General features: G+C 41.2%; 10 protein-coding genes across 10 annotated transcripts; 4 read left to right on the forward strand and 6 right to left on the reverse strand.

Annotated features, from left to right (window-relative positions):
- Positions 1-692: 692 nt before the first annotated feature.
- FOA43_002623 (uncharacterized protein) lies at positions 693-1,145 on the forward strand (the record flags this gene model as incomplete). Its single annotated transcript, XM_038922909.1, has 1 exon — positions 693-1,145. The coding sequence occupies one exon, from the start codon at positions 693-695 to the stop codon at positions 1,143-1,145; it is 453 nt and encodes a 150-aa protein (XP_038778837.1).
- A 29-nt stretch (positions 1,146-1,174) lies between these two features.
- On the reverse strand, positions 1,175-1,917 carry RPL7 (60S ribosomal protein L7; the record flags this gene model as incomplete). Its single annotated transcript, XM_038922910.1, has 2 exons — positions 1,175-1,804; positions 1,909-1,917. The coding sequence occupies 2 exons, from the start codon at positions 1,915-1,917 to the stop codon at positions 1,175-1,177; spliced, it is 639 nt and encodes a 212-aa protein (XP_038778838.1).
- A 1,118-nt stretch (positions 1,918-3,035) lies between these two features.
- FOA43_002625 (uncharacterized protein) lies at positions 3,036-3,885 on the forward strand (the record flags this gene model as incomplete). The annotated part of the gene is made up of 2 exons (XM_038922911.1): positions 3,036-3,078; positions 3,137-3,885. The coding sequence occupies 2 exons, from the start codon at positions 3,036-3,038 to the stop codon at positions 3,883-3,885; spliced, it is 792 nt and encodes a 263-aa protein (XP_038778839.1).
- An 878-nt stretch (positions 3,886-4,763) lies between these two features.
- Positions 4,764-6,200, forward strand: FOA43_002626 (uncharacterized protein; the record flags this gene model as incomplete). The annotated part of the gene is made up of 1 exon (XM_038922912.1): positions 4,764-6,200. The coding sequence occupies one exon, from the start codon at positions 4,764-4,766 to the stop codon at positions 6,198-6,200; it is 1,437 nt and encodes a 478-aa protein (XP_038778840.1).
- A 30-nt stretch (positions 6,201-6,230) lies between these two features.
- FOA43_002627 (uncharacterized protein) lies at positions 6,231-6,640 on the reverse strand (the record flags this gene model as incomplete). The annotated part of the gene is made up of 2 exons (XM_038922913.1): positions 6,231-6,526; positions 6,634-6,640. 2 exons carry the CDS (start codon positions 6,638-6,640, stop codon positions 6,231-6,233), a joined length of 303 nt encoding a protein of 100 aa, XP_038778841.1.
- Positions 6,641-6,825: 185 nt separating this feature from the next.
- On the reverse strand, positions 6,826-8,046 carry FOA43_002628 (uncharacterized protein; the record flags this gene model as incomplete). The annotated part of the gene is made up of 1 exon (XM_038922914.1): positions 6,826-8,046. The coding sequence occupies one exon, from the start codon at positions 8,044-8,046 to the stop codon at positions 6,826-6,828; it is 1,221 nt and encodes a 406-aa protein (XP_038778842.1).
- Positions 8,047-8,270: 224 nt separating this feature from the next.
- FOA43_002629 (uncharacterized protein) lies at positions 8,271-10,135 on the reverse strand (the record flags this gene model as incomplete). Its single annotated transcript, XM_038922915.1, has 2 exons — positions 8,271-10,085; positions 10,130-10,135. The coding sequence occupies 2 exons, from the start codon at positions 10,133-10,135 to the stop codon at positions 8,271-8,273; spliced, it is 1,821 nt and encodes a 606-aa protein (XP_038778843.1).
- Positions 10,136-10,532: 397 nt separating this feature from the next.
- On the reverse strand, positions 10,533-11,900 carry FOA43_002630 (uncharacterized protein; the record flags this gene model as incomplete). The annotated part of the gene is made up of 1 exon (XM_038922916.1): positions 10,533-11,900. The coding sequence occupies one exon, from the start codon at positions 11,898-11,900 to the stop codon at positions 10,533-10,535; it is 1,368 nt and encodes a 455-aa protein (XP_038778844.1).
- Positions 11,901-13,058: 1,158 nt separating this feature from the next.
- On the reverse strand, positions 13,059-14,373 carry FOA43_002631 (uncharacterized protein; the record flags this gene model as incomplete). Its single annotated transcript, XM_038922917.1, has 2 exons — positions 13,059-14,327; positions 14,365-14,373. 2 exons carry the CDS (start codon positions 14,371-14,373, stop codon positions 13,059-13,061), a joined length of 1,278 nt encoding a protein of 425 aa, XP_038778845.1.
- A 511-nt stretch (positions 14,374-14,884) lies between these two features.
- On the forward strand, positions 14,885-18,871 carry FOA43_002632 (uncharacterized protein; the record flags this gene model as incomplete). The annotated part of the gene is made up of 1 exon (XM_038922918.1): positions 14,885-18,871. One exon carries the CDS (start codon positions 14,885-14,887, stop codon positions 18,869-18,871), a length of 3,987 nt encoding a protein of 1,328 aa, XP_038778846.1.
- Between the last annotated feature and the right edge of the window lie 530 nt (positions 18,872-19,401).

Consider the following 19,401-nt stretch of genomic DNA (forward strand, 5'->3'; position numbering starts at 1 on the left):
TGAGAGAAAGCACCCGCAACAGGAAAAGTAACTGCCAATTCAGAAAGACATTGCATCATGAAATAAATCATTACGGAAACTAAAGTGTAACAGATCAATAGACCTGCGGCACCTCCTTCAGCGAGTGCTTCACCACTTCCAATAAACAAGCCTGTACCAATTGATCCTCCGATTGCTATCATTTGAAGAGCAAATGTGGATAGTTGGGGTTGAAGCAGCGGAGTGTCACCTTCAGCAGGCTTGAAGGTATCAAACTGCCTTTGGAAGAAGTTTCTCGGCGCATCAAAAGTGGTTTCCTGAGAGAAAGACTGTTTTTCAAGAGGCATTTGTGGGACGTAAAGATTATTATTGAGATTCATGATGAATAAAGTGAAAGATGAGAAAAGATAGAATAACAAGAAAGAAGGTTCAAGTTCCTCAATTTATATTACTCTGAACAGATCGTGATAACTAATATCAGAACATTTGTTGAATGAATTGAGTAAATCGAACCGATGTGCGCAGAATAGGGATTTTACCAATGAGGAAGGTGAGAAGGAGAGTTTTCCTCTATGAGTGAAAAAGAGATCAAAGAAAAAAAAAATTTGAAAAGGTACAAAAAAAATAATTTGAACAGAACAAGACAAGTTTAACAGGGGTCCAAACGGGCAGTTTCTGTGAGATCTGGATACATAGGAATCAATAAAAGAAAGATGTCAGCAACAACAAAATTTGATGCGGAGAAGGCGGAGAATATGCAGGAGATTGAGCAACAATTTTCTGTAAAGGCGGTGGATCAGTTGGAAGCATACTGGAAGCTCCTAGGAGCCATTCCAGGCAGTAAGTTGAGACTTACTCCATTTGACGAGGAGATTTATGATGAGTTTATTAAAGTTTTTCCAGAATATAAGCAGACAGCCAAGGTGTGTGTGATATCGGAAAATGAAATTAAATCCAAAGAGGGTAAAGAGAGATGGAGAGGCTTCCTGAAGAAATTTGAGAAGAAGGTGGAAGACTACAATTTTGGTACTATGGAAAGAGTTGATGCCAGCAAGGAATATACCGAAGAGAACACCATTCTTGTCCTCCGGCTGCAATTCTATGCATTTGAAATAGCCAGAAACAAGCTTGGATTGAACGACTGGGCTTGCAGAAAGAAGGCCTAAAGATTAAACTGTATAAACTATATACATACTTAAATCATCTTCTTAACCAAATCGTTGATGAAGTTCTCTCTGTTACCAGAAGAACCACCCTGGATGAAATGTTGGAACTTTCTTCTAACACCCCAGCCACCGTTAGGGTTGGACAACTTGAATGGCCACAAGAAGTTATTGGCCTGCTTGAAGTTAGGTCCAACGGTGTAAATTTCGTGAATTAAGTCTTCAGCAGAAACAATACCATACTTGCCCAAAACTTCCTCAATAAGAGCATTGTCAGACAATGCAATTCTTTGTTTGTTAATCTTACCGAAACCTCTCTTGTAGACCAGCTTTCTGATGGTGGACAAAGATGGATAACCATAAGCAACGAAAGGATCAACCAACTTCAACAACTCAAGGGTAGCCTTGGAAAGCTTGACAAAAGTTGCGGTATTAATCTGGTTCAATCTCAACAATTGAAGAACCTTTCTTGGCTTTGGAGCGATCTTGTTGATACCCTTAATTCTAACAACGAGGACAAGGTTTGGCTCGGCTTCAACGTAGTAAGTACCATTGGCCTTGGCATCTCTCTTGGCCTTGATCAAAGCATCTTCAGCATCTTGATACTCCTTGTAGTAAGCCTCAGTTCTAGTGAAAATGGCGGCTCTCTTCTCCTTATTTGCCTAAAAAGCATGTTAGTAAGAAAGTTGAAAAAAAAAGAATAGAAGGAGTTCTTCCAATTTCCACAATATCTCTTTTATTTCAGTCGAAAGATGGTGATATAAACAGACAACATTGCCAAAGGCTAGTCGAAAATAAATTGACAGGTTTTCATCACTTTAAAAGGATGGTATTGTTGGGAAGTGATATACTTACGGCCTTTCTTGCCTTTTTATCGGCAGCGATCTTCTTGAGATCCTTTTCTTCTCTTTTCTCCTTCTTGATTTGAGATTCTGGTTTTGGAACACTAGAAACAGGGGTTAGTATAGGCACTAATGCGGTTAGGTTGAACTGACTTTATGAAGTCATTCAAGAAAATAAGTAATACTCAGAGGAAACAGTAGATTTTTCTGAGAGAGAAAAGGATTCTTCATCAACAAGTGAAATAAAATAAATCTACCTATTTTCCCATGGAATGAATTGGGTTGCAATCAATTAGATACGCAACAAGACCATGCTGACCCTGTCAGCATGAAATAGGTCGTGTATCCTTAAAAGGACTACAACGTATAGACCTTTTTCATTTAGAAACAAGCACGAGTTCCATACGAAACACCCGAGGGGTATTATATGGTAGTTGTGATAGTTTCATAACCACATCTTTCGATGTGATGGCATGGAGGTAGAACTTCTGCCCACCAGAGAACAAAGTCCCTGGTTACCAACCTGCTGATGGACTTTTCTCTTTACTTTGTAAAGAACACATACGCTGCGGACATTGTTGATATGTTTAGTTGATACGATTAGAACAAAGAGAGAGTAAGGTAAACCCAAATACTCTGAAAAATTTTTCAGACTCAACTCTTGAAAAACTTTTCAGCTTGGGGAAATTTGTGTGAGGGTTTGGGTGTGATTATAGGTGTACGGATGTAATTATTGAATGTACGGATGTAACTACTGGATGTACAGATGCTTTTGATTCTCTTCTATTAGAACGTCGGGACGTTGACTTGAGGAAACACTACTGCTGGTATTAGGCGGTTGGAAACATGATCGTGACTGGTAATGGCTATATGTGGCTTTTCACTTGTTATAGTGCCTGCAGATAGCTGCAGGTTGGTCTACCGGTATTATAATTATTCATTGCTCTTCCAATTTGCTTTCCTAATCGGGTAATACATATACTTATTCAGTAGCGTAATTAATCGATTGTCGAGACCTGAGTACACTGAACTTGTTTGGTCTCATTAAACTATGACCGAGGTTATATCAAAAGGATCCAATCTATCTACACCTGGTAAGTGACTCTGTTGAATAATCCATAGCTCTAGTAGAGTGTCTACTAACACCTATAGATTACAATCATGCCTCGGACTCTCAGTATGAGCAATACCGAAGACTAGCTGACTTAGCCTATGGGAAGCGGTCATCGCTTTCACAGAAGTCTCAAGCTGCCTATAAAAGCAGGGATGCAAGGAAGGCCAAGCTATTATCGGAGCAGGCCAAGCAAATGGCAGCCGAGGGGGATCGTTATAACGCTATGGCGGCAGAGTATGTGTTCCTTGAGAACAACCGAGACTCGGACGAGAACGATATCGATTTGCATGGGCTATATGTCCGAGAGGCGGAATACATTCTCAAACAGAGAATTATTAACGGTTTGAGCAGGCAGCAAAGTTCTTTGGACTGCATTGTTGGCAAGGGATTACATTCCAAAAACGGAATCGCCAAGCTCAGACCGGCTGTAGAGCAGCTATGTGATGAAGCCAGCTTAAAATGGAAGATCGATAGCCGAAATTCCGGCATTCTGATAATTTTCCTTGAGGGAGCCAGAATTCCTGGCTCCTGGTCCAATATAAGTTTGAACGGAATCGGTGCTATGGTCGAAAACCAGAATATTCTGGACAGGCGGAAGGGAAAGCAGGGAAAGCAGGGTCAGCAGTACCAGCAACAACCATACCAGCAACAGCAGTACCAGCAACAGTCATACCAGCAACAGTCATACCAGCAACAGCCATACCAGCAACAAGAACAACAGCAGCAGATGCCGTGGCAAAAGATTATATCTGCCGTTATCAAAATTCTTGGTTCATGTTTCAAGTAAACTATTCATTGAGTCAAGCTGTATTTATTTGAACAAGTTGTAATGTGAGGCAAGCTTTTGGCTCTTTGCAGAACAAGAAAGTTTCTCAACAACAGATTTGGAATCCAAAGCCTTGTCAGAAGGACAATCGCCGAACAAATTGGCAATCTGTTCAGAAGTAAGTCCTTGAATCCTTTAGTGACAAAAATAAGATATCGTAAACAAATGGAACCTGGCAAATAGCTGGAATTCTTCAACACCACGTATCATTGATCTGACTGGTACCCTAAGTAATTCCTACATTGAACTTAGTAAAACCCTTAATCTTGCTGCAATAAGAAGTGGAGCAGCATCCAATGAACATTGAGCTCGTCACATATTATCAGTGATTAAGATCTGTGAACAACTGTTCTCTATTCATCAACAGTATCCTCTCTCTTGGGATCTCTTACTATTTGTGTATGGGGCTCGTCTGCTGCCAGTTTCAGAGATTTGTTCTCTTTCTTCTCGCAGTCAAATGCTACTCAAACCTAACATCTTTCTGACCTCCGTTCTTGACTAAATAAAATACATACTTCTTACTTATAATGGATCGCTATTAATCTAGTTCAAATGTGAGGTTCTCAGGTGGTCTACGTAATTCCAGTTCAGTTCTTATTCAGCCAAACGTTAGCTTGAAGAGTATTATTGGTAATAAAAAGCGTATTGACAGATACTGTTGGTTGAAATCTTGGACCTCTAGAAATCCCTAGATAAAATAGACATTACTATATTTGTCTGGGCTCCAACACCCGCCACATTGTTTGTATGTGGCGAAGTAAATTTAAGATACTGTGTGAAGAAGACAAACTGTACTCAGTCCAGTGAGTCGATCGAGATTTCTGCTTTTCTTCTTTGTCATGCTTCCGGATCAGGAGGAAACACTTTCTCAGTTCCAGTCAATATTGAGCTCCACTCTTTCACGTGACGAGCAAATCGGACTTCTTGAATCACACGATTGGAACATTGAGCTTGCATTACTTGCCTACAACGAGCAGCACCCCCTGGAGGCCAGATCTGTCCAATTACAGAGTCAAACGTCATCGAATCGCTCGCAAATGTCCGATTATTTATTAAGAGATGGATCCACAGCGGTCCAACCGTCAAAGATCCATCGAATCTTCAACAGATTACTCAAAGTTACAGGAGATGCTCTAGTGTACCTTATTATTGTCCCGTTTTACCTCTTGTATAAGTTGATAGGACTTATATTACTTATCTTTGTTGGATATTTGACCCCAGTGGTAAGAAAAATTCAACAGAACAGACACTACAAACTTGTGAAGAAGCTAAATGATCCTACAGACGTGGCACGTCGATTTATTATGGAGTTTGATGAGATGATCGGCAATAGAGTAAAGCCAGAGAATGATGATGATGCGGCAGACACTCCCTTAGAGATTGATCGTCCCGACTTTTTGGAATGTGCATACTCACAGGCATTATACACTGTGAAGAAGGAGGCGCGGTGGTTGATGATATATGTTCATAGTGAGGAACATGAATTTACTCAGCATTTTGTGAATGGTGTTTTGCTCAATGCTGAGTTCCTACAGTTAATTAGGGACCGTGGTTTCCTTTGCTGGGGAGGAAGTATCAAAGAAAGTGAATCTTTCTTGGTGACGAATCAGTTTAAGGTGAGCCAGCTTCCATTCTTGGGATTACTGTGTCTCACTGTAAATCAGACACCTACCGCTTCTGGCATGCAGCAATCTGCACCTATACTATCACTTGTGTGTAAGATTCAGGGTGATTTGAATGTGGATGAAGTGATTGCTCGTATGAGGCGAGCATACGACAAGTTCAATCCTACGGTTGCCAATTTGAGAGCAGAGTATGAGAGACATAGCCAAGCCCGATTGATGCGCAAATTACAGGACCAGGCGTATGAAAAGTCGCTACAGAGGGACAAGGAGCGTAGACTGGAGAAGGAGAGACAGGATAAGCAGGAGCAGCTGGAGAAACAATGGAGAAGGTGGAGAAAATCGATGCTTCGGCCGGAAATGGATCTGTTGGGAGAGTACGCTCGTGTGGCTATTCGACTTCCTGATGGAGGTAGAAAGCAATTTAAGTTTGACAAGCATTGCAAACTAGAAGAATTGTATGCATATGTGGAATGTATGCATGAACAGTTAACAGATGGAGAGGTGGTAGCTAAGCCAGAAGGATTCCAGTACAAATATACGTTCAAAATTGTCTCTGTTATGCCGAGAAAGGAAGTCGAACCGGACGAAACTACGGAGCTTAAAGATTGTACAGCGGTTTATCCAAGTGGTAACCTCATTGTGGAAATGTGATAATTATATTACAGTGGAGCAAAGATAGTTCTAGTTGTCGGCGGCTTTCTTTGGTTTCTTCGATTTCTTCGATTTCTTCGATTTCTTCTTCTTCTTCGACTTCTTCTTGAGTCCAGGGAACCCAGTTTTTAGCATGTTTGTATATTTAGTCCAGAATTGTTCGACGTTAGCAGGCTCCACTAAAGTACTGAGCTTCATTCTCTTCGACTTATCCTTACATCCATCAGTGACTCTAATGATAATTGGATATTCCCTAGAGGTTGACTCAGAAGGGGGTGCTTCGAAAACCGTTGGCTTGACGTCCTTTTGAAGATCGTCATATGGCTCTGTTTGGATCTCTGACTCGATGCTATGCGACAGCCTTTTCTGCGTTATGTAAATGGAACTTTTTCCCTCATTTTTAGCCAGCAAATTCGCCACCTTATTTAAGAACTCGTCATTTTGTAATCGGGCCATCTCGTTTTCAACTGAATACTAAAGCAATAATGAATGAGCTCCTCTTTAAGTTCTTCAACTTCCGTCTCAACCCCTCCAAAAAAGATACGTGGAAAAAGTTGAGACTTAAAACTTTTCGTGGTAGTGCACTAATCATTAATTACGTATAAGGCTAAAAGCTGTCCTGGTCTCAATCCCTAAAATAGTCTCTCATGGTTCTGGAGTAGCCAGCAGGAAGACCAAATATCGGATCCAATGGTAACACCCTGTTAGCTTCTAAGTTATCAATAATAGTGTCGTCGTTGATCCGGATTTGTTGGTATCCAAAGGCATAACCTTCTTTTTCTCCCAGTTTCTCGTTATATACCTGAAAATGTTGGCACATGCTAAGTCCACAGAGCACGTAATTGGTATGATAGAAGTCAGGGTTACATCCCGGTTTGTCTATAAGTCCAAAAGGCTGAGCCTGGCAACAGCACAAAATATAGTTTTGCAAGCCGGTCCTGTTGACAACCTGCCCATATCCGCTTACACATTCTAGCAATGCTGACATACCTCCAACCCAGTGACTGTAGCATCCATCCACCAGCTTATTGGTTCTGCCACTTAGTCCCCCTTCAATAGCATATTGGCGATTGCATGTCCATCTAACCAACGTGGGTATGTCGATAATCTGTGCGATTCTTGATGGTGGTGCAAGGATGCAGAGACCTGCAAGTGCACAGAAGGTGTAACCACCGTGGGCTTCGTCACCAGGTTCTCCGCCGAATCCACCCTCATAAGTTTGGCATCTTGCAAACCACTCTGCAGTGCCTTTGATGAGCTTTTCATCGAGGATTCCAAGTATAGAGGCCACACAAAGTGCACAGTAAGTGGCCCTACAGTCGCTTTCACCTCCTTGCACCATTCGAAACGATCCATTTTCGAGTTTTAGGCTCACCAAAAACGTGTAGATCTTGGTTCTGTTAAGTTTGGCGTACCATTTTTCGTCACCAACTAAAGCTAGTGACATTATTCCCGCGTAAGTGGAAGCCAAATGCGGCAATTGTCCGTATCCTCCAGAGATTCCCTGATATCTGTCTGTCTCATAAATGTACGAGAGTATAACACGAGCCACCTCTTCGCCCATTTTGTCTTCAGTGGTTCCACCAAGTAGTAAATGCGCATTTAGTAACCAGTAGATTATCCATGGATGAGATGCATCCAATTTGTACATAGCTGAAGGAAGCTCTCGATGAAGGAATAATCCAGTATACTTCAAATGCGCTTTCCGGTGTAGAGTTGGGAATTTATCTGACCCTTGAGCTAAAACCTCATCGTAAATGTCCTGTATATCATTTTCCACCTTCAACTGTTTTTCAATGGTGTCTGTAAGCTTCTCTGACGGTGAGATGCCGTTCGATTCATCCATTTGCACTAAAGTATCAAAGCTTAAGGTGGTCGATTCCGAAGGATCCGACTTTTGCATCAGTTGTACAAGAAATTGGATCCTTTTGTAAAGATCATTGGGCGTCGAATCCATTTATATATGTGTTTTTTTTCTGCTGGTACTTGAAACATATCGATAACATTGAAGCGTCCTAAGAAGGAAGAATTCATAAAAAGCATCATGAAGAGCTCGGTCGATCGTCGCGCCTATATCTTGTAATCAGTACCTATCTCTAAGTCGACTTTGACCTTCTGTCTGGTAGTTATCTTTACCTGTATTTCGTACCTTCCCTCCTGAAGTTTTGTTTTCTGAGACCCTAGAAACGATACTGATCCGTGAACATCCATGCTACTTATATCTTTGACGGTATGGGCGTTTAGTAGTCTTAATTGGGAAATATCAAGGTTGCTGCAGATCGCCTTAATATTAACTCTAGACGCTCTTTTAAGCTTAAAGCTAGTAACCAAAGTCCAGTCTTCTCCATTCGCCATAATTTCTGTGTCTATCCTCTTCGTAAATAGTCCCAACTCATGCGGTATCTTGCTTATCCTTACTAACGCATCAGAGTTAACCATTAGCTTAAACTCCCCGAGTTGTGCTGTGTTGTAGGTGGAACATACCAATACGTACTTCCGGTGTGCCTGCAATCTCACAAGGCAGGTATTAAATCCCTCATTATAGCGTTTTATATCTGTAACAAGTTCTTTGCGAGAAAAGTAGAAAACTCTGTTGAACTGTCCGAACTCGTGGTCAAATACGTGTAGCGCAATATGCAAAGAGCAGTCACTAAATATGCCAATGGCACATGCAACGGTATCAGTAGTACCGCCATCAGCTATAATCTCATATTGAGGGTTGTCATACCAAGTAGATTCTGACCAATTGCCTCCGCTTTCCCACGTACTCCAGTTTCCAATCACCTCCTCAGTATATTTCAACCTATTTCTAGGCCTCTCTATAGTGACCGGGCTGGTTGAATATGCCATGAGAGTATAGAACACGTGCTCGTCGGCTTCATTAGGTAATCTGAAGACGCCAACTGCCTTCCTAATACCCTTCAAGTCCAATTTACATAGAGTAAATCGTGAATTACTTACAGGAACACTCGAAATATACTTGCCATCACTGGATTTCCACAGTTTACCTTCTCCCTCATACCATTGAATGGAAGAAATGCCACCAGGGAGCTGCTGATCCGTCACTTCTCTCCGTTCGTGTCTTTCTAATAGAACCCACGTTTCATTAGTGAAAGACACCCTAAACTGATAGTCGTCGATGAATGAATCATTGTTGAATCTTTTAGACTGCATCATAACAAAACTTTTACTCTCTCTGTAGGTGAATCTGGTAGAATTCCAGTTAATGTACAACGTCTTAAACCTACCGTATATCTCATCTAATAAGAATACACGAAGAGAGTTTTCGGCCACTGAGGGATCCTTTACTGTTATTAGGAACTTTCCATCGTTTTCGGTAATCTCTGTAATAGAATAATCATGATTTGGAACCAACCTGAATACAGATATCTCATCATCGGTTAGATTATCAACTGCAAGCCCCAAAATTGCTTGTTTATCGTGGAAGTAGTGGTTCAAATTAGCCATAAATGCCATGTCAATATCCTCCACAGCAACATATTCCGGTATGAATCCAGTTAGCAAGTAACAATCGTTGCCAAAGTTGGATCCTTGAAACTGTCCTGAGGAATATTGGTATAGCTCGAGATAGGCCTTCTCAATAATTGCCGGCCATAGTAAACCTGGGTTTGTAGATGAGTGAATACGCTTCTCAGAGAGTTCAGAACTCACCGGACAGTCACGTTGACATCCGTTGACATTGAATAGGATTGTATAGGTACCCTGACACGTCTCCTTTATAAGCCCTCTTAAAGAGGTACCCAAGTCGTACAGTACTATCGCCTGGAATGCAGAGACAAAAGAGCAGTTATCAATGTCGCCTTGGAAAATATCTGTTAGTCCATTGGATTCTTTGAGGTCGATATGATAGCTCGATGGGGACTTCTTTTGAAAGCTTCCTATCTCATCGTTGTGAGGATAATAATAACTGCCATTGATTTTGGAGCTTATCCATAGTAGTTTTGTACTGGAATCGACCAAGTGAAAGTCATTATTCTTGATATGTGAATATAATTCAATGAGAAAGTTGCAAAGGTGGTTGATTCTGGTCTTTGTTGATGAAGGAAGAGAACTGATCTGAGAATCTGCAAGTACGGAGGTGTTGAGGGTCTGTATAAGTTGTCTAATTTGGGGCAGTAGATTCGGAGTATTAAGACAATACTTGAGCAGAATCAAATGATATTCAGACTCAATTGACGAAAGGTCCATACTAAAAAGAGAAAGGGTATGAGAAGCATGCTGATTCATCTTGGCTCCTCTACTCTTTTTTAAGTATCGCGTAATAAGGGATTCTATTATTTTAGTATGTATGTATGTATTCAATCCATCTGATTACAAATCACCTTTTCCAAACAAAAGCCTTACCCCGTTATCCACAAATCCATTCTCCTTCTTCTTTTGCAAGTTCTTCTTACTATTAATAAGTTTGGAACCGTCCTTAAGTCTAATTACGTCGCTCACGCTGGTCTTTCCGGTTTGATCTGACGCAATAATTGATCCCAAGCTCTTCTTGAGTATTTCTCCAATTCCCCTGGCATCCTCTGGAAATTCAATATCATCGGGCTCAATCTGTAAGCTGGCAAGTCCATTACCAACGTCAAGAGCATCCGGTATCTTCTTCTTGAGTAACGTTTCCACCCCCTGTCGAGTGTATGGAACCACTCCTATCAGGCTATTTGGATCATCCCTTGAGTTGTTCTCTCTCAATGCTCTCACAGCTGAAGCGGCATTATTATACGTTACTTTCACCCACGTCTCCCCCATAAAGATAGGATAATTCTTCAATTTTGCTAAAGTGCTCTGCTGATGACGGTTAGGATTCTGTCTAGAGGAATCACCCGAAGTAGAAGATTTCTGGAACTCCTCTAAATGCTGTCTCTCTCTCTGTTGATTGAGTAGCATGGCAGAAAGAAGTCTTCCACTATTTCTAGTCTCGTCTATACCGTGAAAATCTTCCATTATATGTCCAAACTTGGCAAAATGATCCACTATCAAGTCAAAGTTTGAGTCCTGGAATCCATACACTATAACTGCACTTTCCATAAGTTTTCTATCGCTATCGTTCTTTGGTTTCCCTTGCAATGGTATGGCTTTCTCCACTACAAATGGAATATTATTGGCTGCAGTGTTACCCAATTGCTGTGTCTGTGATGTCTGTGATTGGTCCAGTCCCAAAGGTCCCTGAGGATTGGTCACCGGTTTTGGCTGCCTCTGTAACTTGTCTCTACTGTATCTGTTGAATGCATTTGCATAAACGTCAGGTCTATCGGTTAATTCTAGAAAATCGGGATTGTCTATCAGCAAGTTGCTTCCCGTCTCACCATCAGACGACCTGTTAAAATCAAACAAAGATCGTTTAGGCGGCATATCATTATAATAGTAGGCTTCTTTCCATGCCTCCTTCAGATGGCTTAAGGGAAGCTCTCTCTTCTTTGTTTGAAACGGAAGAACAGGAATCGTCGACTTTTCCTCTTCAAGCGACTCGCTACTGGTCTTTCTAACCCTTTTGATGAGCCTAGAAGGAATTGTTCGCCTTTTGTTGCCGCCATGGATGTTCATAGCGTCGTTGTTCAATAGGACTCCTTCATTGGACAACCATTCCGGCTGGTCACTTTTCAAAGTATACTTAGCAAACCTTGATTGGGTTTCTTGCTGCGGTATTTCCTGCTGTAGTGGCTGTTGCACTTGCTGATTGAACATGATCGTGTAGAGTACTGAAGAGGATGATGATTAACATGGAAGGACTATTTTTTTTTTTTTTGTTTTTCTGTCAATTTTTATGTAGTTTTATGTAGCTATTTATGTAAACATTAATGTACTTTAACATCGATGTATATCATCAAAACAGCTTGGCAGCAGTATATCCAACCAAGTTTCCTACAAAAGCACCAACATAGCATCCACCCAATAGGGTGATTGGCCATGCTTGCCAAGGTCTGTCCCAATCTAATGGAATTGGAATAACACCCAACCAGCATCCAACCATGCCACCTACTGCCATGGAATAAACCTGATTTTTATAGAATTTGTCCACTTGGAAGGTAAGCAAGTTTGCCCAACTTGTGGTGAAGTCAGCATCAGATAGTCTGTAGGTACAGAGAAGAGGGAAAACAGTTATAAGAGCCAAATGGAACGCCAAATAATAAGTTCGTAAGGTATACGATCCGATAGGAGCGCCAAAAAGTACCAGAGTGATATATATAGGCAACGAAGCGACTGCTGAAAGGGAGATGGCAAACGTAAAGCTCAAAAAGTTACCGGAGTTGAAAACACTGCCAGAAGTGGAAGGTCTTTTGGAAGATTTCTTGGATATTCTGGAAGCTTTCCTGCTTCTATTCGTATTGATTGTAAGAATGGCACCATAAACTGACTGACAAACGGTCAAGGCGTAAGCACTCTTGATCATGGCATCATCGACGTTAGATTGAATGTCATAGTATTGGAAAATCACATAAACTAGGCCAATAAGGTGAAAAGGTATACAGTTAATGTAAGGATCTACCGTAAAGATAGGAGATTTAGGAGCATCAGTGCATGACTTCTGAGGAACAGGTTGATCCCAAAATAACGATTGTTTCGGCTTCTTAGGTGAATCGTCGACGGTCACCAATTCAGAAGTAGAATTGGGTCCAGCTTCGTATTCTTCTCGTTCCTTTGAAAAGGACACTTTTTTGGCCATGATAAGAAGTGTTAGACAAAAAGTGTACACTGGATCTAAGAAAAATGCAATCCTCTGCTGTACTATTGTATGCTTCGTCTGTCGTGGCATGTAAAAAGTTATCGCATGATCACGTGATAATTCCGTTTGCTTAATAAATAGTATTCATCTATGTATATGATATGTACAAGTAGTGGTTTTCATTTCCTGTTAAGATCTGTCTCTCCCTTCTCCTTCCCGAATGCATCGTTTGGTCCGACAGATGAATTGAAGTTCTTGGTTTTGTTGGTGGTGAAATACTTTGCGAAAAAGCCCAATTCTTCATAGTCCAAAATATCTCCTGGTCTCTTACAAATAATAGACCAAGTGGTACCCATATGAGCCCTCTTCTCCGCGGTAATTTCCAATCCCGCTCTATCAATAAGTTCTCCTATATCCAAGTTCCACCTACAACCCCAAGAATCTGAATGCTTCTGCGCTCCAGTGTCCAATTTCTTATTAACCAGGTTCCAAGTACCTCTTCCATGTTCGAGTAGGACGATTCTTCCGCCTGGTTTGAGAAGTTCCTTCATATTTTTCAACGCCTGAACTGGATCCTCTTCAGAACAGAGGCCAAAAGTCTCAATAATAGTGTCGTATTTGAATGGCCGTGTATCTTTGGGGGACATCTTGATTAAATCTTCTGCCCGACCAACGACAAATTTCACCTTAAAGAAATTAGGCCATTCCTTTTTAAATTTAGTAAAAGCCTCATCCATCATCTTCTCAGAAGGATCTAAGAGTGTATACGATGTGATCTTTGTAGGATCAAAGTAATCAATGTTCCTTCCTGTACCCGACGCAACTTCTAGTACATCTCCGTTGCAATGACGCATAAGCCATTTTCTCTTGCGACCCATTCCCATAAGTAACTCCTCTTTACCCACCTCGTTGTCATATTTTCCGGCCAATTCGTTGTAGAACTGAGATAAGTCACGTGGTGGTAGTATAGATTTCTCCATGGTTCTGTCGATAATATCCTCAATATCTTCGGGTTGAGGATCGAAATCGGTTATCGCGTCCCTCTGTTCTTTCGTCCTACATTCTTTATATTTAGCATCCCATTGGTCCTTCAACAAATGATAAGCCTTCAACTTCTCCATATCAGTAGTACGGATCAAGTCTCTGGATAACTCTCTAATTCGAAGTTTCTCCCACTCCGAGAGATTGCCCTCTTGATCTCTTTTATCTAGTAAGTTCTTCCGTTCGGTCTCGTACGAATAAATTTTTTTGAAATACTGGTATCCGTAGAATAGAAACGCAATGTACATGAACACGTAGTATTTTGTGGCCTCCTTATTCCACTTATGTGTCGACATAATGGCACCCCATTTTCTAAATCTCGAGCCACTCTTAATTGCATTTTCCATCATCTTTTTGTCTTCTTCATCGGCAATTTCCTGTGCTGTTTTCTCCTTTCGAGCCTGGTACTTGAACCCTAATGGTTTAGAGGGTTCTTTTGTAGACGCTTTCCATGTAGAAACGCTGGCCCTTGACCCTCCGGCCTGAAGGACTATCCACTTGACACTTCTGCAACCAGTCAAGCCCAAAATTTCCCGCCTCGTTATAAGCCGTAACATGATTTTGCTATGTGCGCTCTCCCTGTAGCTGTAGATGCAGCTAATGTTCAGCTCTGTCAATGGTTCGTTCTATCGGTCGCTCCTTGCTTCCTTATACTTCGGCTCTGTTCCGCATCTAATTTCGCGCGGTTGTCAAGCCTCGAAAAAATTTTCTTTGGGGGATCTTTTTTTTTCCCGCTCTGCAATATTTGTTTTCCGTGAAGGCGATCAAGAGATAAACAGAAGAAAGCGATACTGAAAGAAACAAGAGGTTAGCGATATAAAGAGATACTTTTCGAAGTAGGTTCAGCAGTGTGTTTGTCCTTTTTTTGTGCGTGATCAAAGCTTATTGGAGTGCGTGAGTACGTGCGTACGTGTATTTTAGCTAGAGTTTGCTCTTATTTCTATCTTTAGTGTTTCTTTCGGTCATGAACTCCGATGGCGTCAATCAGATCGTTGGCTCCTTGGAAGTTATTTACAATCCTCGATCTTCCAACGAGGATCGCCACAGCGCTGAACAATTTCTAGAAAAAATCAAACAGATCCCTGAATCTCCCTTCTGGGGTTATCAATTGGCTCTTCCTGATAACAAGTATGACTACGTTGTCAGACATTACGGTTTGAACTTGTTGCTCAATGCTATAACCAAAGACTACTTTTCTTGGGATATCGACAAGAAATTGGCCGTCAGAAATTGGGTTGTTGAATTGGCCAGTAAGGCCTCCGGTATCGATCCTCATTACATCAAGGAGAAGCTCGCATTTCTTTGGGTCGAGATAGCTAAGCGTTGCTGGGGTCAATGCCTTGTTAAGATGGATATAACCACCACTCTTGTTGATGATAAAAAACGTGTTGATACTGGTACCACTGATTCTACTGTTACTGCTACTGCGGTTACTGATGTTGCTACTTCTACTTCTACTGTCACTACTACTACTACTACTGCCGCAGCTGATGGTGACGTTAAGCAAGCCTCTGCATATACAGACCAGGAAAAACTTGAGTCATGGGCTTCTATGGACTCCAATCTACTCGAACTTTGGAACCACGGTGATATCACTAAAGAATTAACGTTAATTGTGTTTCGAACGCTTTTTGAAGATGTCTATTTACTTGACGATCCCATCGTTTCTCAGAGAAGTAATGTTCTCTCCTCGCTTTGTCCAGAAGTGGTAACTTCCGAGCCAAATCTTCTATTGAAGTATGAACCCAACGAGCCTCTAAGAATGTTCGCTGCTTCCCAAGAGGGTTGGCTTATTCGCTGGTGCCAATTATTGGATCAATGCATCGAATATCTTCTCAATAACAGCAACGTTTATGCGGATAGTGATAACAACAGCAATAATAACAACAACAATAGTAACGACAGCAATAGTAATAACAGCAATGATAACACTGCTAACGTTGACAATGATGCTAATGATAGGAAGGCGGCCAGAGGCAAGTACAAGCACTTTTTAGACTTCACTACTAAGATACTTGAAGTTTTTAAAACCAGTTTGTATTGGGTTTTACCGATTGCCTTTCGCCAAGTCAACATTCTTCAAAAGTTGAGTCAATTATTGAAAGTTCACGATATCAAAGTGAAAACTTTGACTGTTGATTGTTTCCAAGTACTTTTCACCAGATCCTACTCCGATGATACCGACTTTGACGATATTGTTGGTTCCATCTTTGAGACTGATGGCCTTGCTATGTTGTTCAAGTTATATAAGAGTATTCAATTGAATCCTGATGATGTTGACGAAGCCCAATATACCCTATTGAAGAAACTTGTGGAGCTGATTGTTGGTTTGAGTGAGTATTTGCAAACGGATGGAACTTCCTCGAAGTTCTCTCTTCCGAAAACTGCAGATACTACCAACTATTACAAGTTGATACTCGAAACTACCAAGCATGATTCTTTAGTTGTTTCGGGACTCTCTCTGCAATTTTGGTGCTCTATGCTTCGTATTGATGAATTGTCCGGCAAGTCAGACTTTGAAGGAGTTATGCCTGATTTACTAGAGACAGCTGCCAATAGACTCGTCAGTTATGCTGACTATGATCCCGAGTGTATTGCTAACAAGTACTTAGAAATTGATTTCGAAAATCAGCCTGAGCATAATACCTTCTTGAGCAATTATCGCAAGCTGAATGATGATGTGGTGCGAATCATTGTCTGTAAGAGGCCGAAGGATGGTCTACAGTGGTTGGCTAACAGATTGAATGAATTCTACACATCACCGATCGGCTCCGAGGCCCTCAGCAACTCTAAACTGGTTTACAAGGGTAAGAATTCCGAGTCCTTCATTTTTGGCTATGCTCAATTTGTTGTTATTGAGGCTTGTGTAAGAGGTATATCACGGTGGCTCATATGGTATACTGGATCGGACTTTGATACCGAGAAGCAGTTTTTACTTCACGAGGTCGATGATCTTTGTAAGACCCTGCTCACGATCAATATCAAGGACCCAGTGCTTCTTAGAAAACAGATTCAGACCCTTGTTCAATTTACTCCGCTTTTGAAAGATGTGTCCGGTACCATGTTTAAGGTTTTAGAGAAGGTGATGGATTCTTGTACCTATGGATATCCTCCCGACGCAAGTGATGACGATAGAGAGTTGATTCGTGACCTTAGAACTTCCGGTGGTACAGAGCTTAACCGATTAGCGTATTTGATGCCCGAATCGTTGAAAAATATTCTTTCTCAATTGGAAGAAGCCATAGCGAGTATATTACAGTCGAACAAGCTTAGTGCTCATGAAGCGGTAGCTTTTAAGTCGTTCTTGCTTGTTGTTTCGCAGCGTTCATCTATTGAAAATAAGGAGGAAAGATTTAGCCGTATTGTGGATCCTGAATTGATGGCATGGTCAGATCCCGCAACTGAGAAGGGTTTGTTAGAATTGCATTGGTTCATGGAGCGATTAGGTATTGTGAAAATTGCCGAGTACTTCCAATCGCGTGGTATTACCGCAGATACAAACTTGTTACAGGCTCAGATGGATGAAGCTGGCCGACTATTAAAGAAAGAGTTGAAGGACCAGTGGTCGTCTGTCTTTCCCATCAGAGCAACTAGGATATTCATTCAATACTCCATCGAGAAGCTTGATCATCGTTCCGAGACCTACCAAAGTCTTCTCAAGCTTTGGAAGCCTCGTATTAAGCCTATTTTACCGCATATTCTTCAACTCGTTTATCAAATTCAGGCGTACCATAATCCAGCCAATTGGACGGGACTTCCGAGCGAAGTGCAAAGCTTTGTCAAGTACAGTTGTATGGAGCGTTTCTGGCAGCAGGGGGTGAGTATTCAATCCAAGGAGTCTTTCATGGATGAAAGCGTCAAGGCAATGCATACTTTACGTGACTTTGCTGATAGCGTGGGTCACATCATAAGATACACTAGAGAGTATGCCTACTTGACGATCAGCTCGATTTCCGAGTTGGAGGAAACTTTGTACGAGATTCCAAATTCTGCTTCTTTATTATGGAGAGCACTTACTGGAGAATCCGTCGGTATTACCCTTCATTCTTGGAGACACATGCTGAATCTGGTGATTAGAAATGTGATTAAGAACTGTCCCTTGGCATATATTGACAGCTTCATGGGTGAATTAATTCCGCAACTTCTTGGAACCATTGACCAGTTACTACTGCAAAAATGGGAGATAGTATACAGGAAAGGAATGCAATTAGAAGGTAATGAGTCTGATGAGCAGTTAAGTGAAGAGATGATGGAAGAGCATATGCTTAGGCAGATGACTGCCGTGGTGGACAGAATGCTGATTGATTTGGTAGGACAGCAGTCGGCCTCTAATTTGAACGAGAGGCAACTCAAGACGAGGAAACTTATATTCAGCAACTTGAATTTGTTGGCACCTCTGTTGAACCTTCTCTGTCACATTATCAACATCAAAGATACGCGATGCTCGTTTAATGCCATCCTTATTGTCAAGCATATGATTCAAGATATGATTGCTCTCAATGACACAGAGGTAGACAAGTTCCTTAGTGAAACCTTGATTCGTTCTTTATTGAGTGTGCTGACAGACAAGTTTTACTTGGATGTTCACCCAGAGGCTGCCTATACCTTAACGATTCTTTACATGGGATTACGTTACAAGTCTTCCTATCCAGCGGTAATTATTCAGCAGAGCTTGAATTTAGAGGCCAAAGAATTATCGCAGTTCGAAGGTCTGCTTACCAATTGTAAGAAACTTAGAGAAAGACGTAATTGTTTCCTCCAATTGATTTCCAACTTACAGAAAAAGAACGGAACACCGGGGGCTGATGACGAGGTGACGAAGAAAAAGGAAAGGAAGAAACAGTTAGAGGCCTCGCGTAGAAGCAAACGTAACAATGGTGCAAGTGGTAGCTTTCTGGATGATCCATTTGCCGAAAACAATGCTTTAAGTAGTTTGTTTGGAGGTGAATGAGACCGAAAACTTTACTATAGGAGGAAATAAAAAATGCCACAGATTCATTCATTTAGGGAATTGTTCTCTGTTTGCCGTTTTGGTTGATGTTCTTTTTGTATTCATATAAGTAAAAAATCCTATATCGTGAGTACATTGTTGGCCTCCTCTTTGTCATTGGAGTCGTTGTCTTCCCATAATCCATTCAAGGTGAAATGTGCGTTTCTTTCCATGTCTTCTGACCAACTTCCATAAATCACCCGAAAGAATTCGATAAAGCTTGTTTTACTGAATTCCACTAGAGCACGTCTTCCAAGGCCATAGATTAGTAAAGAGTTATCCTGTTTGGATGTGCGTCTTGCTCTATGTCGATTTTTCACCTGTTTCTTATTTGCTTGCACCTTAAGATACTCCTGCTGTAGCATGGATCTAAAGAATTCGGTGATAGTTAGATTACCCAAAATATCCAAAGGCATAGTCTCTTTGAATTTGAGACCAAAGCTATCTTCCAAGATGTTGAGTAAATCCGCCTGTGAAATGTTGTTACTATG

This window comes from Brettanomyces nanus, chromosome 2 (genome assembly GCF_011074865.1).
Source record: "Brettanomyces nanus chromosome 2, complete sequence".
NCBI classification, from domain to species: Eukaryota; Fungi; Ascomycota; class Pichiomycetes; order Pichiales; family Pichiaceae; genus Brettanomyces; species Brettanomyces nanus.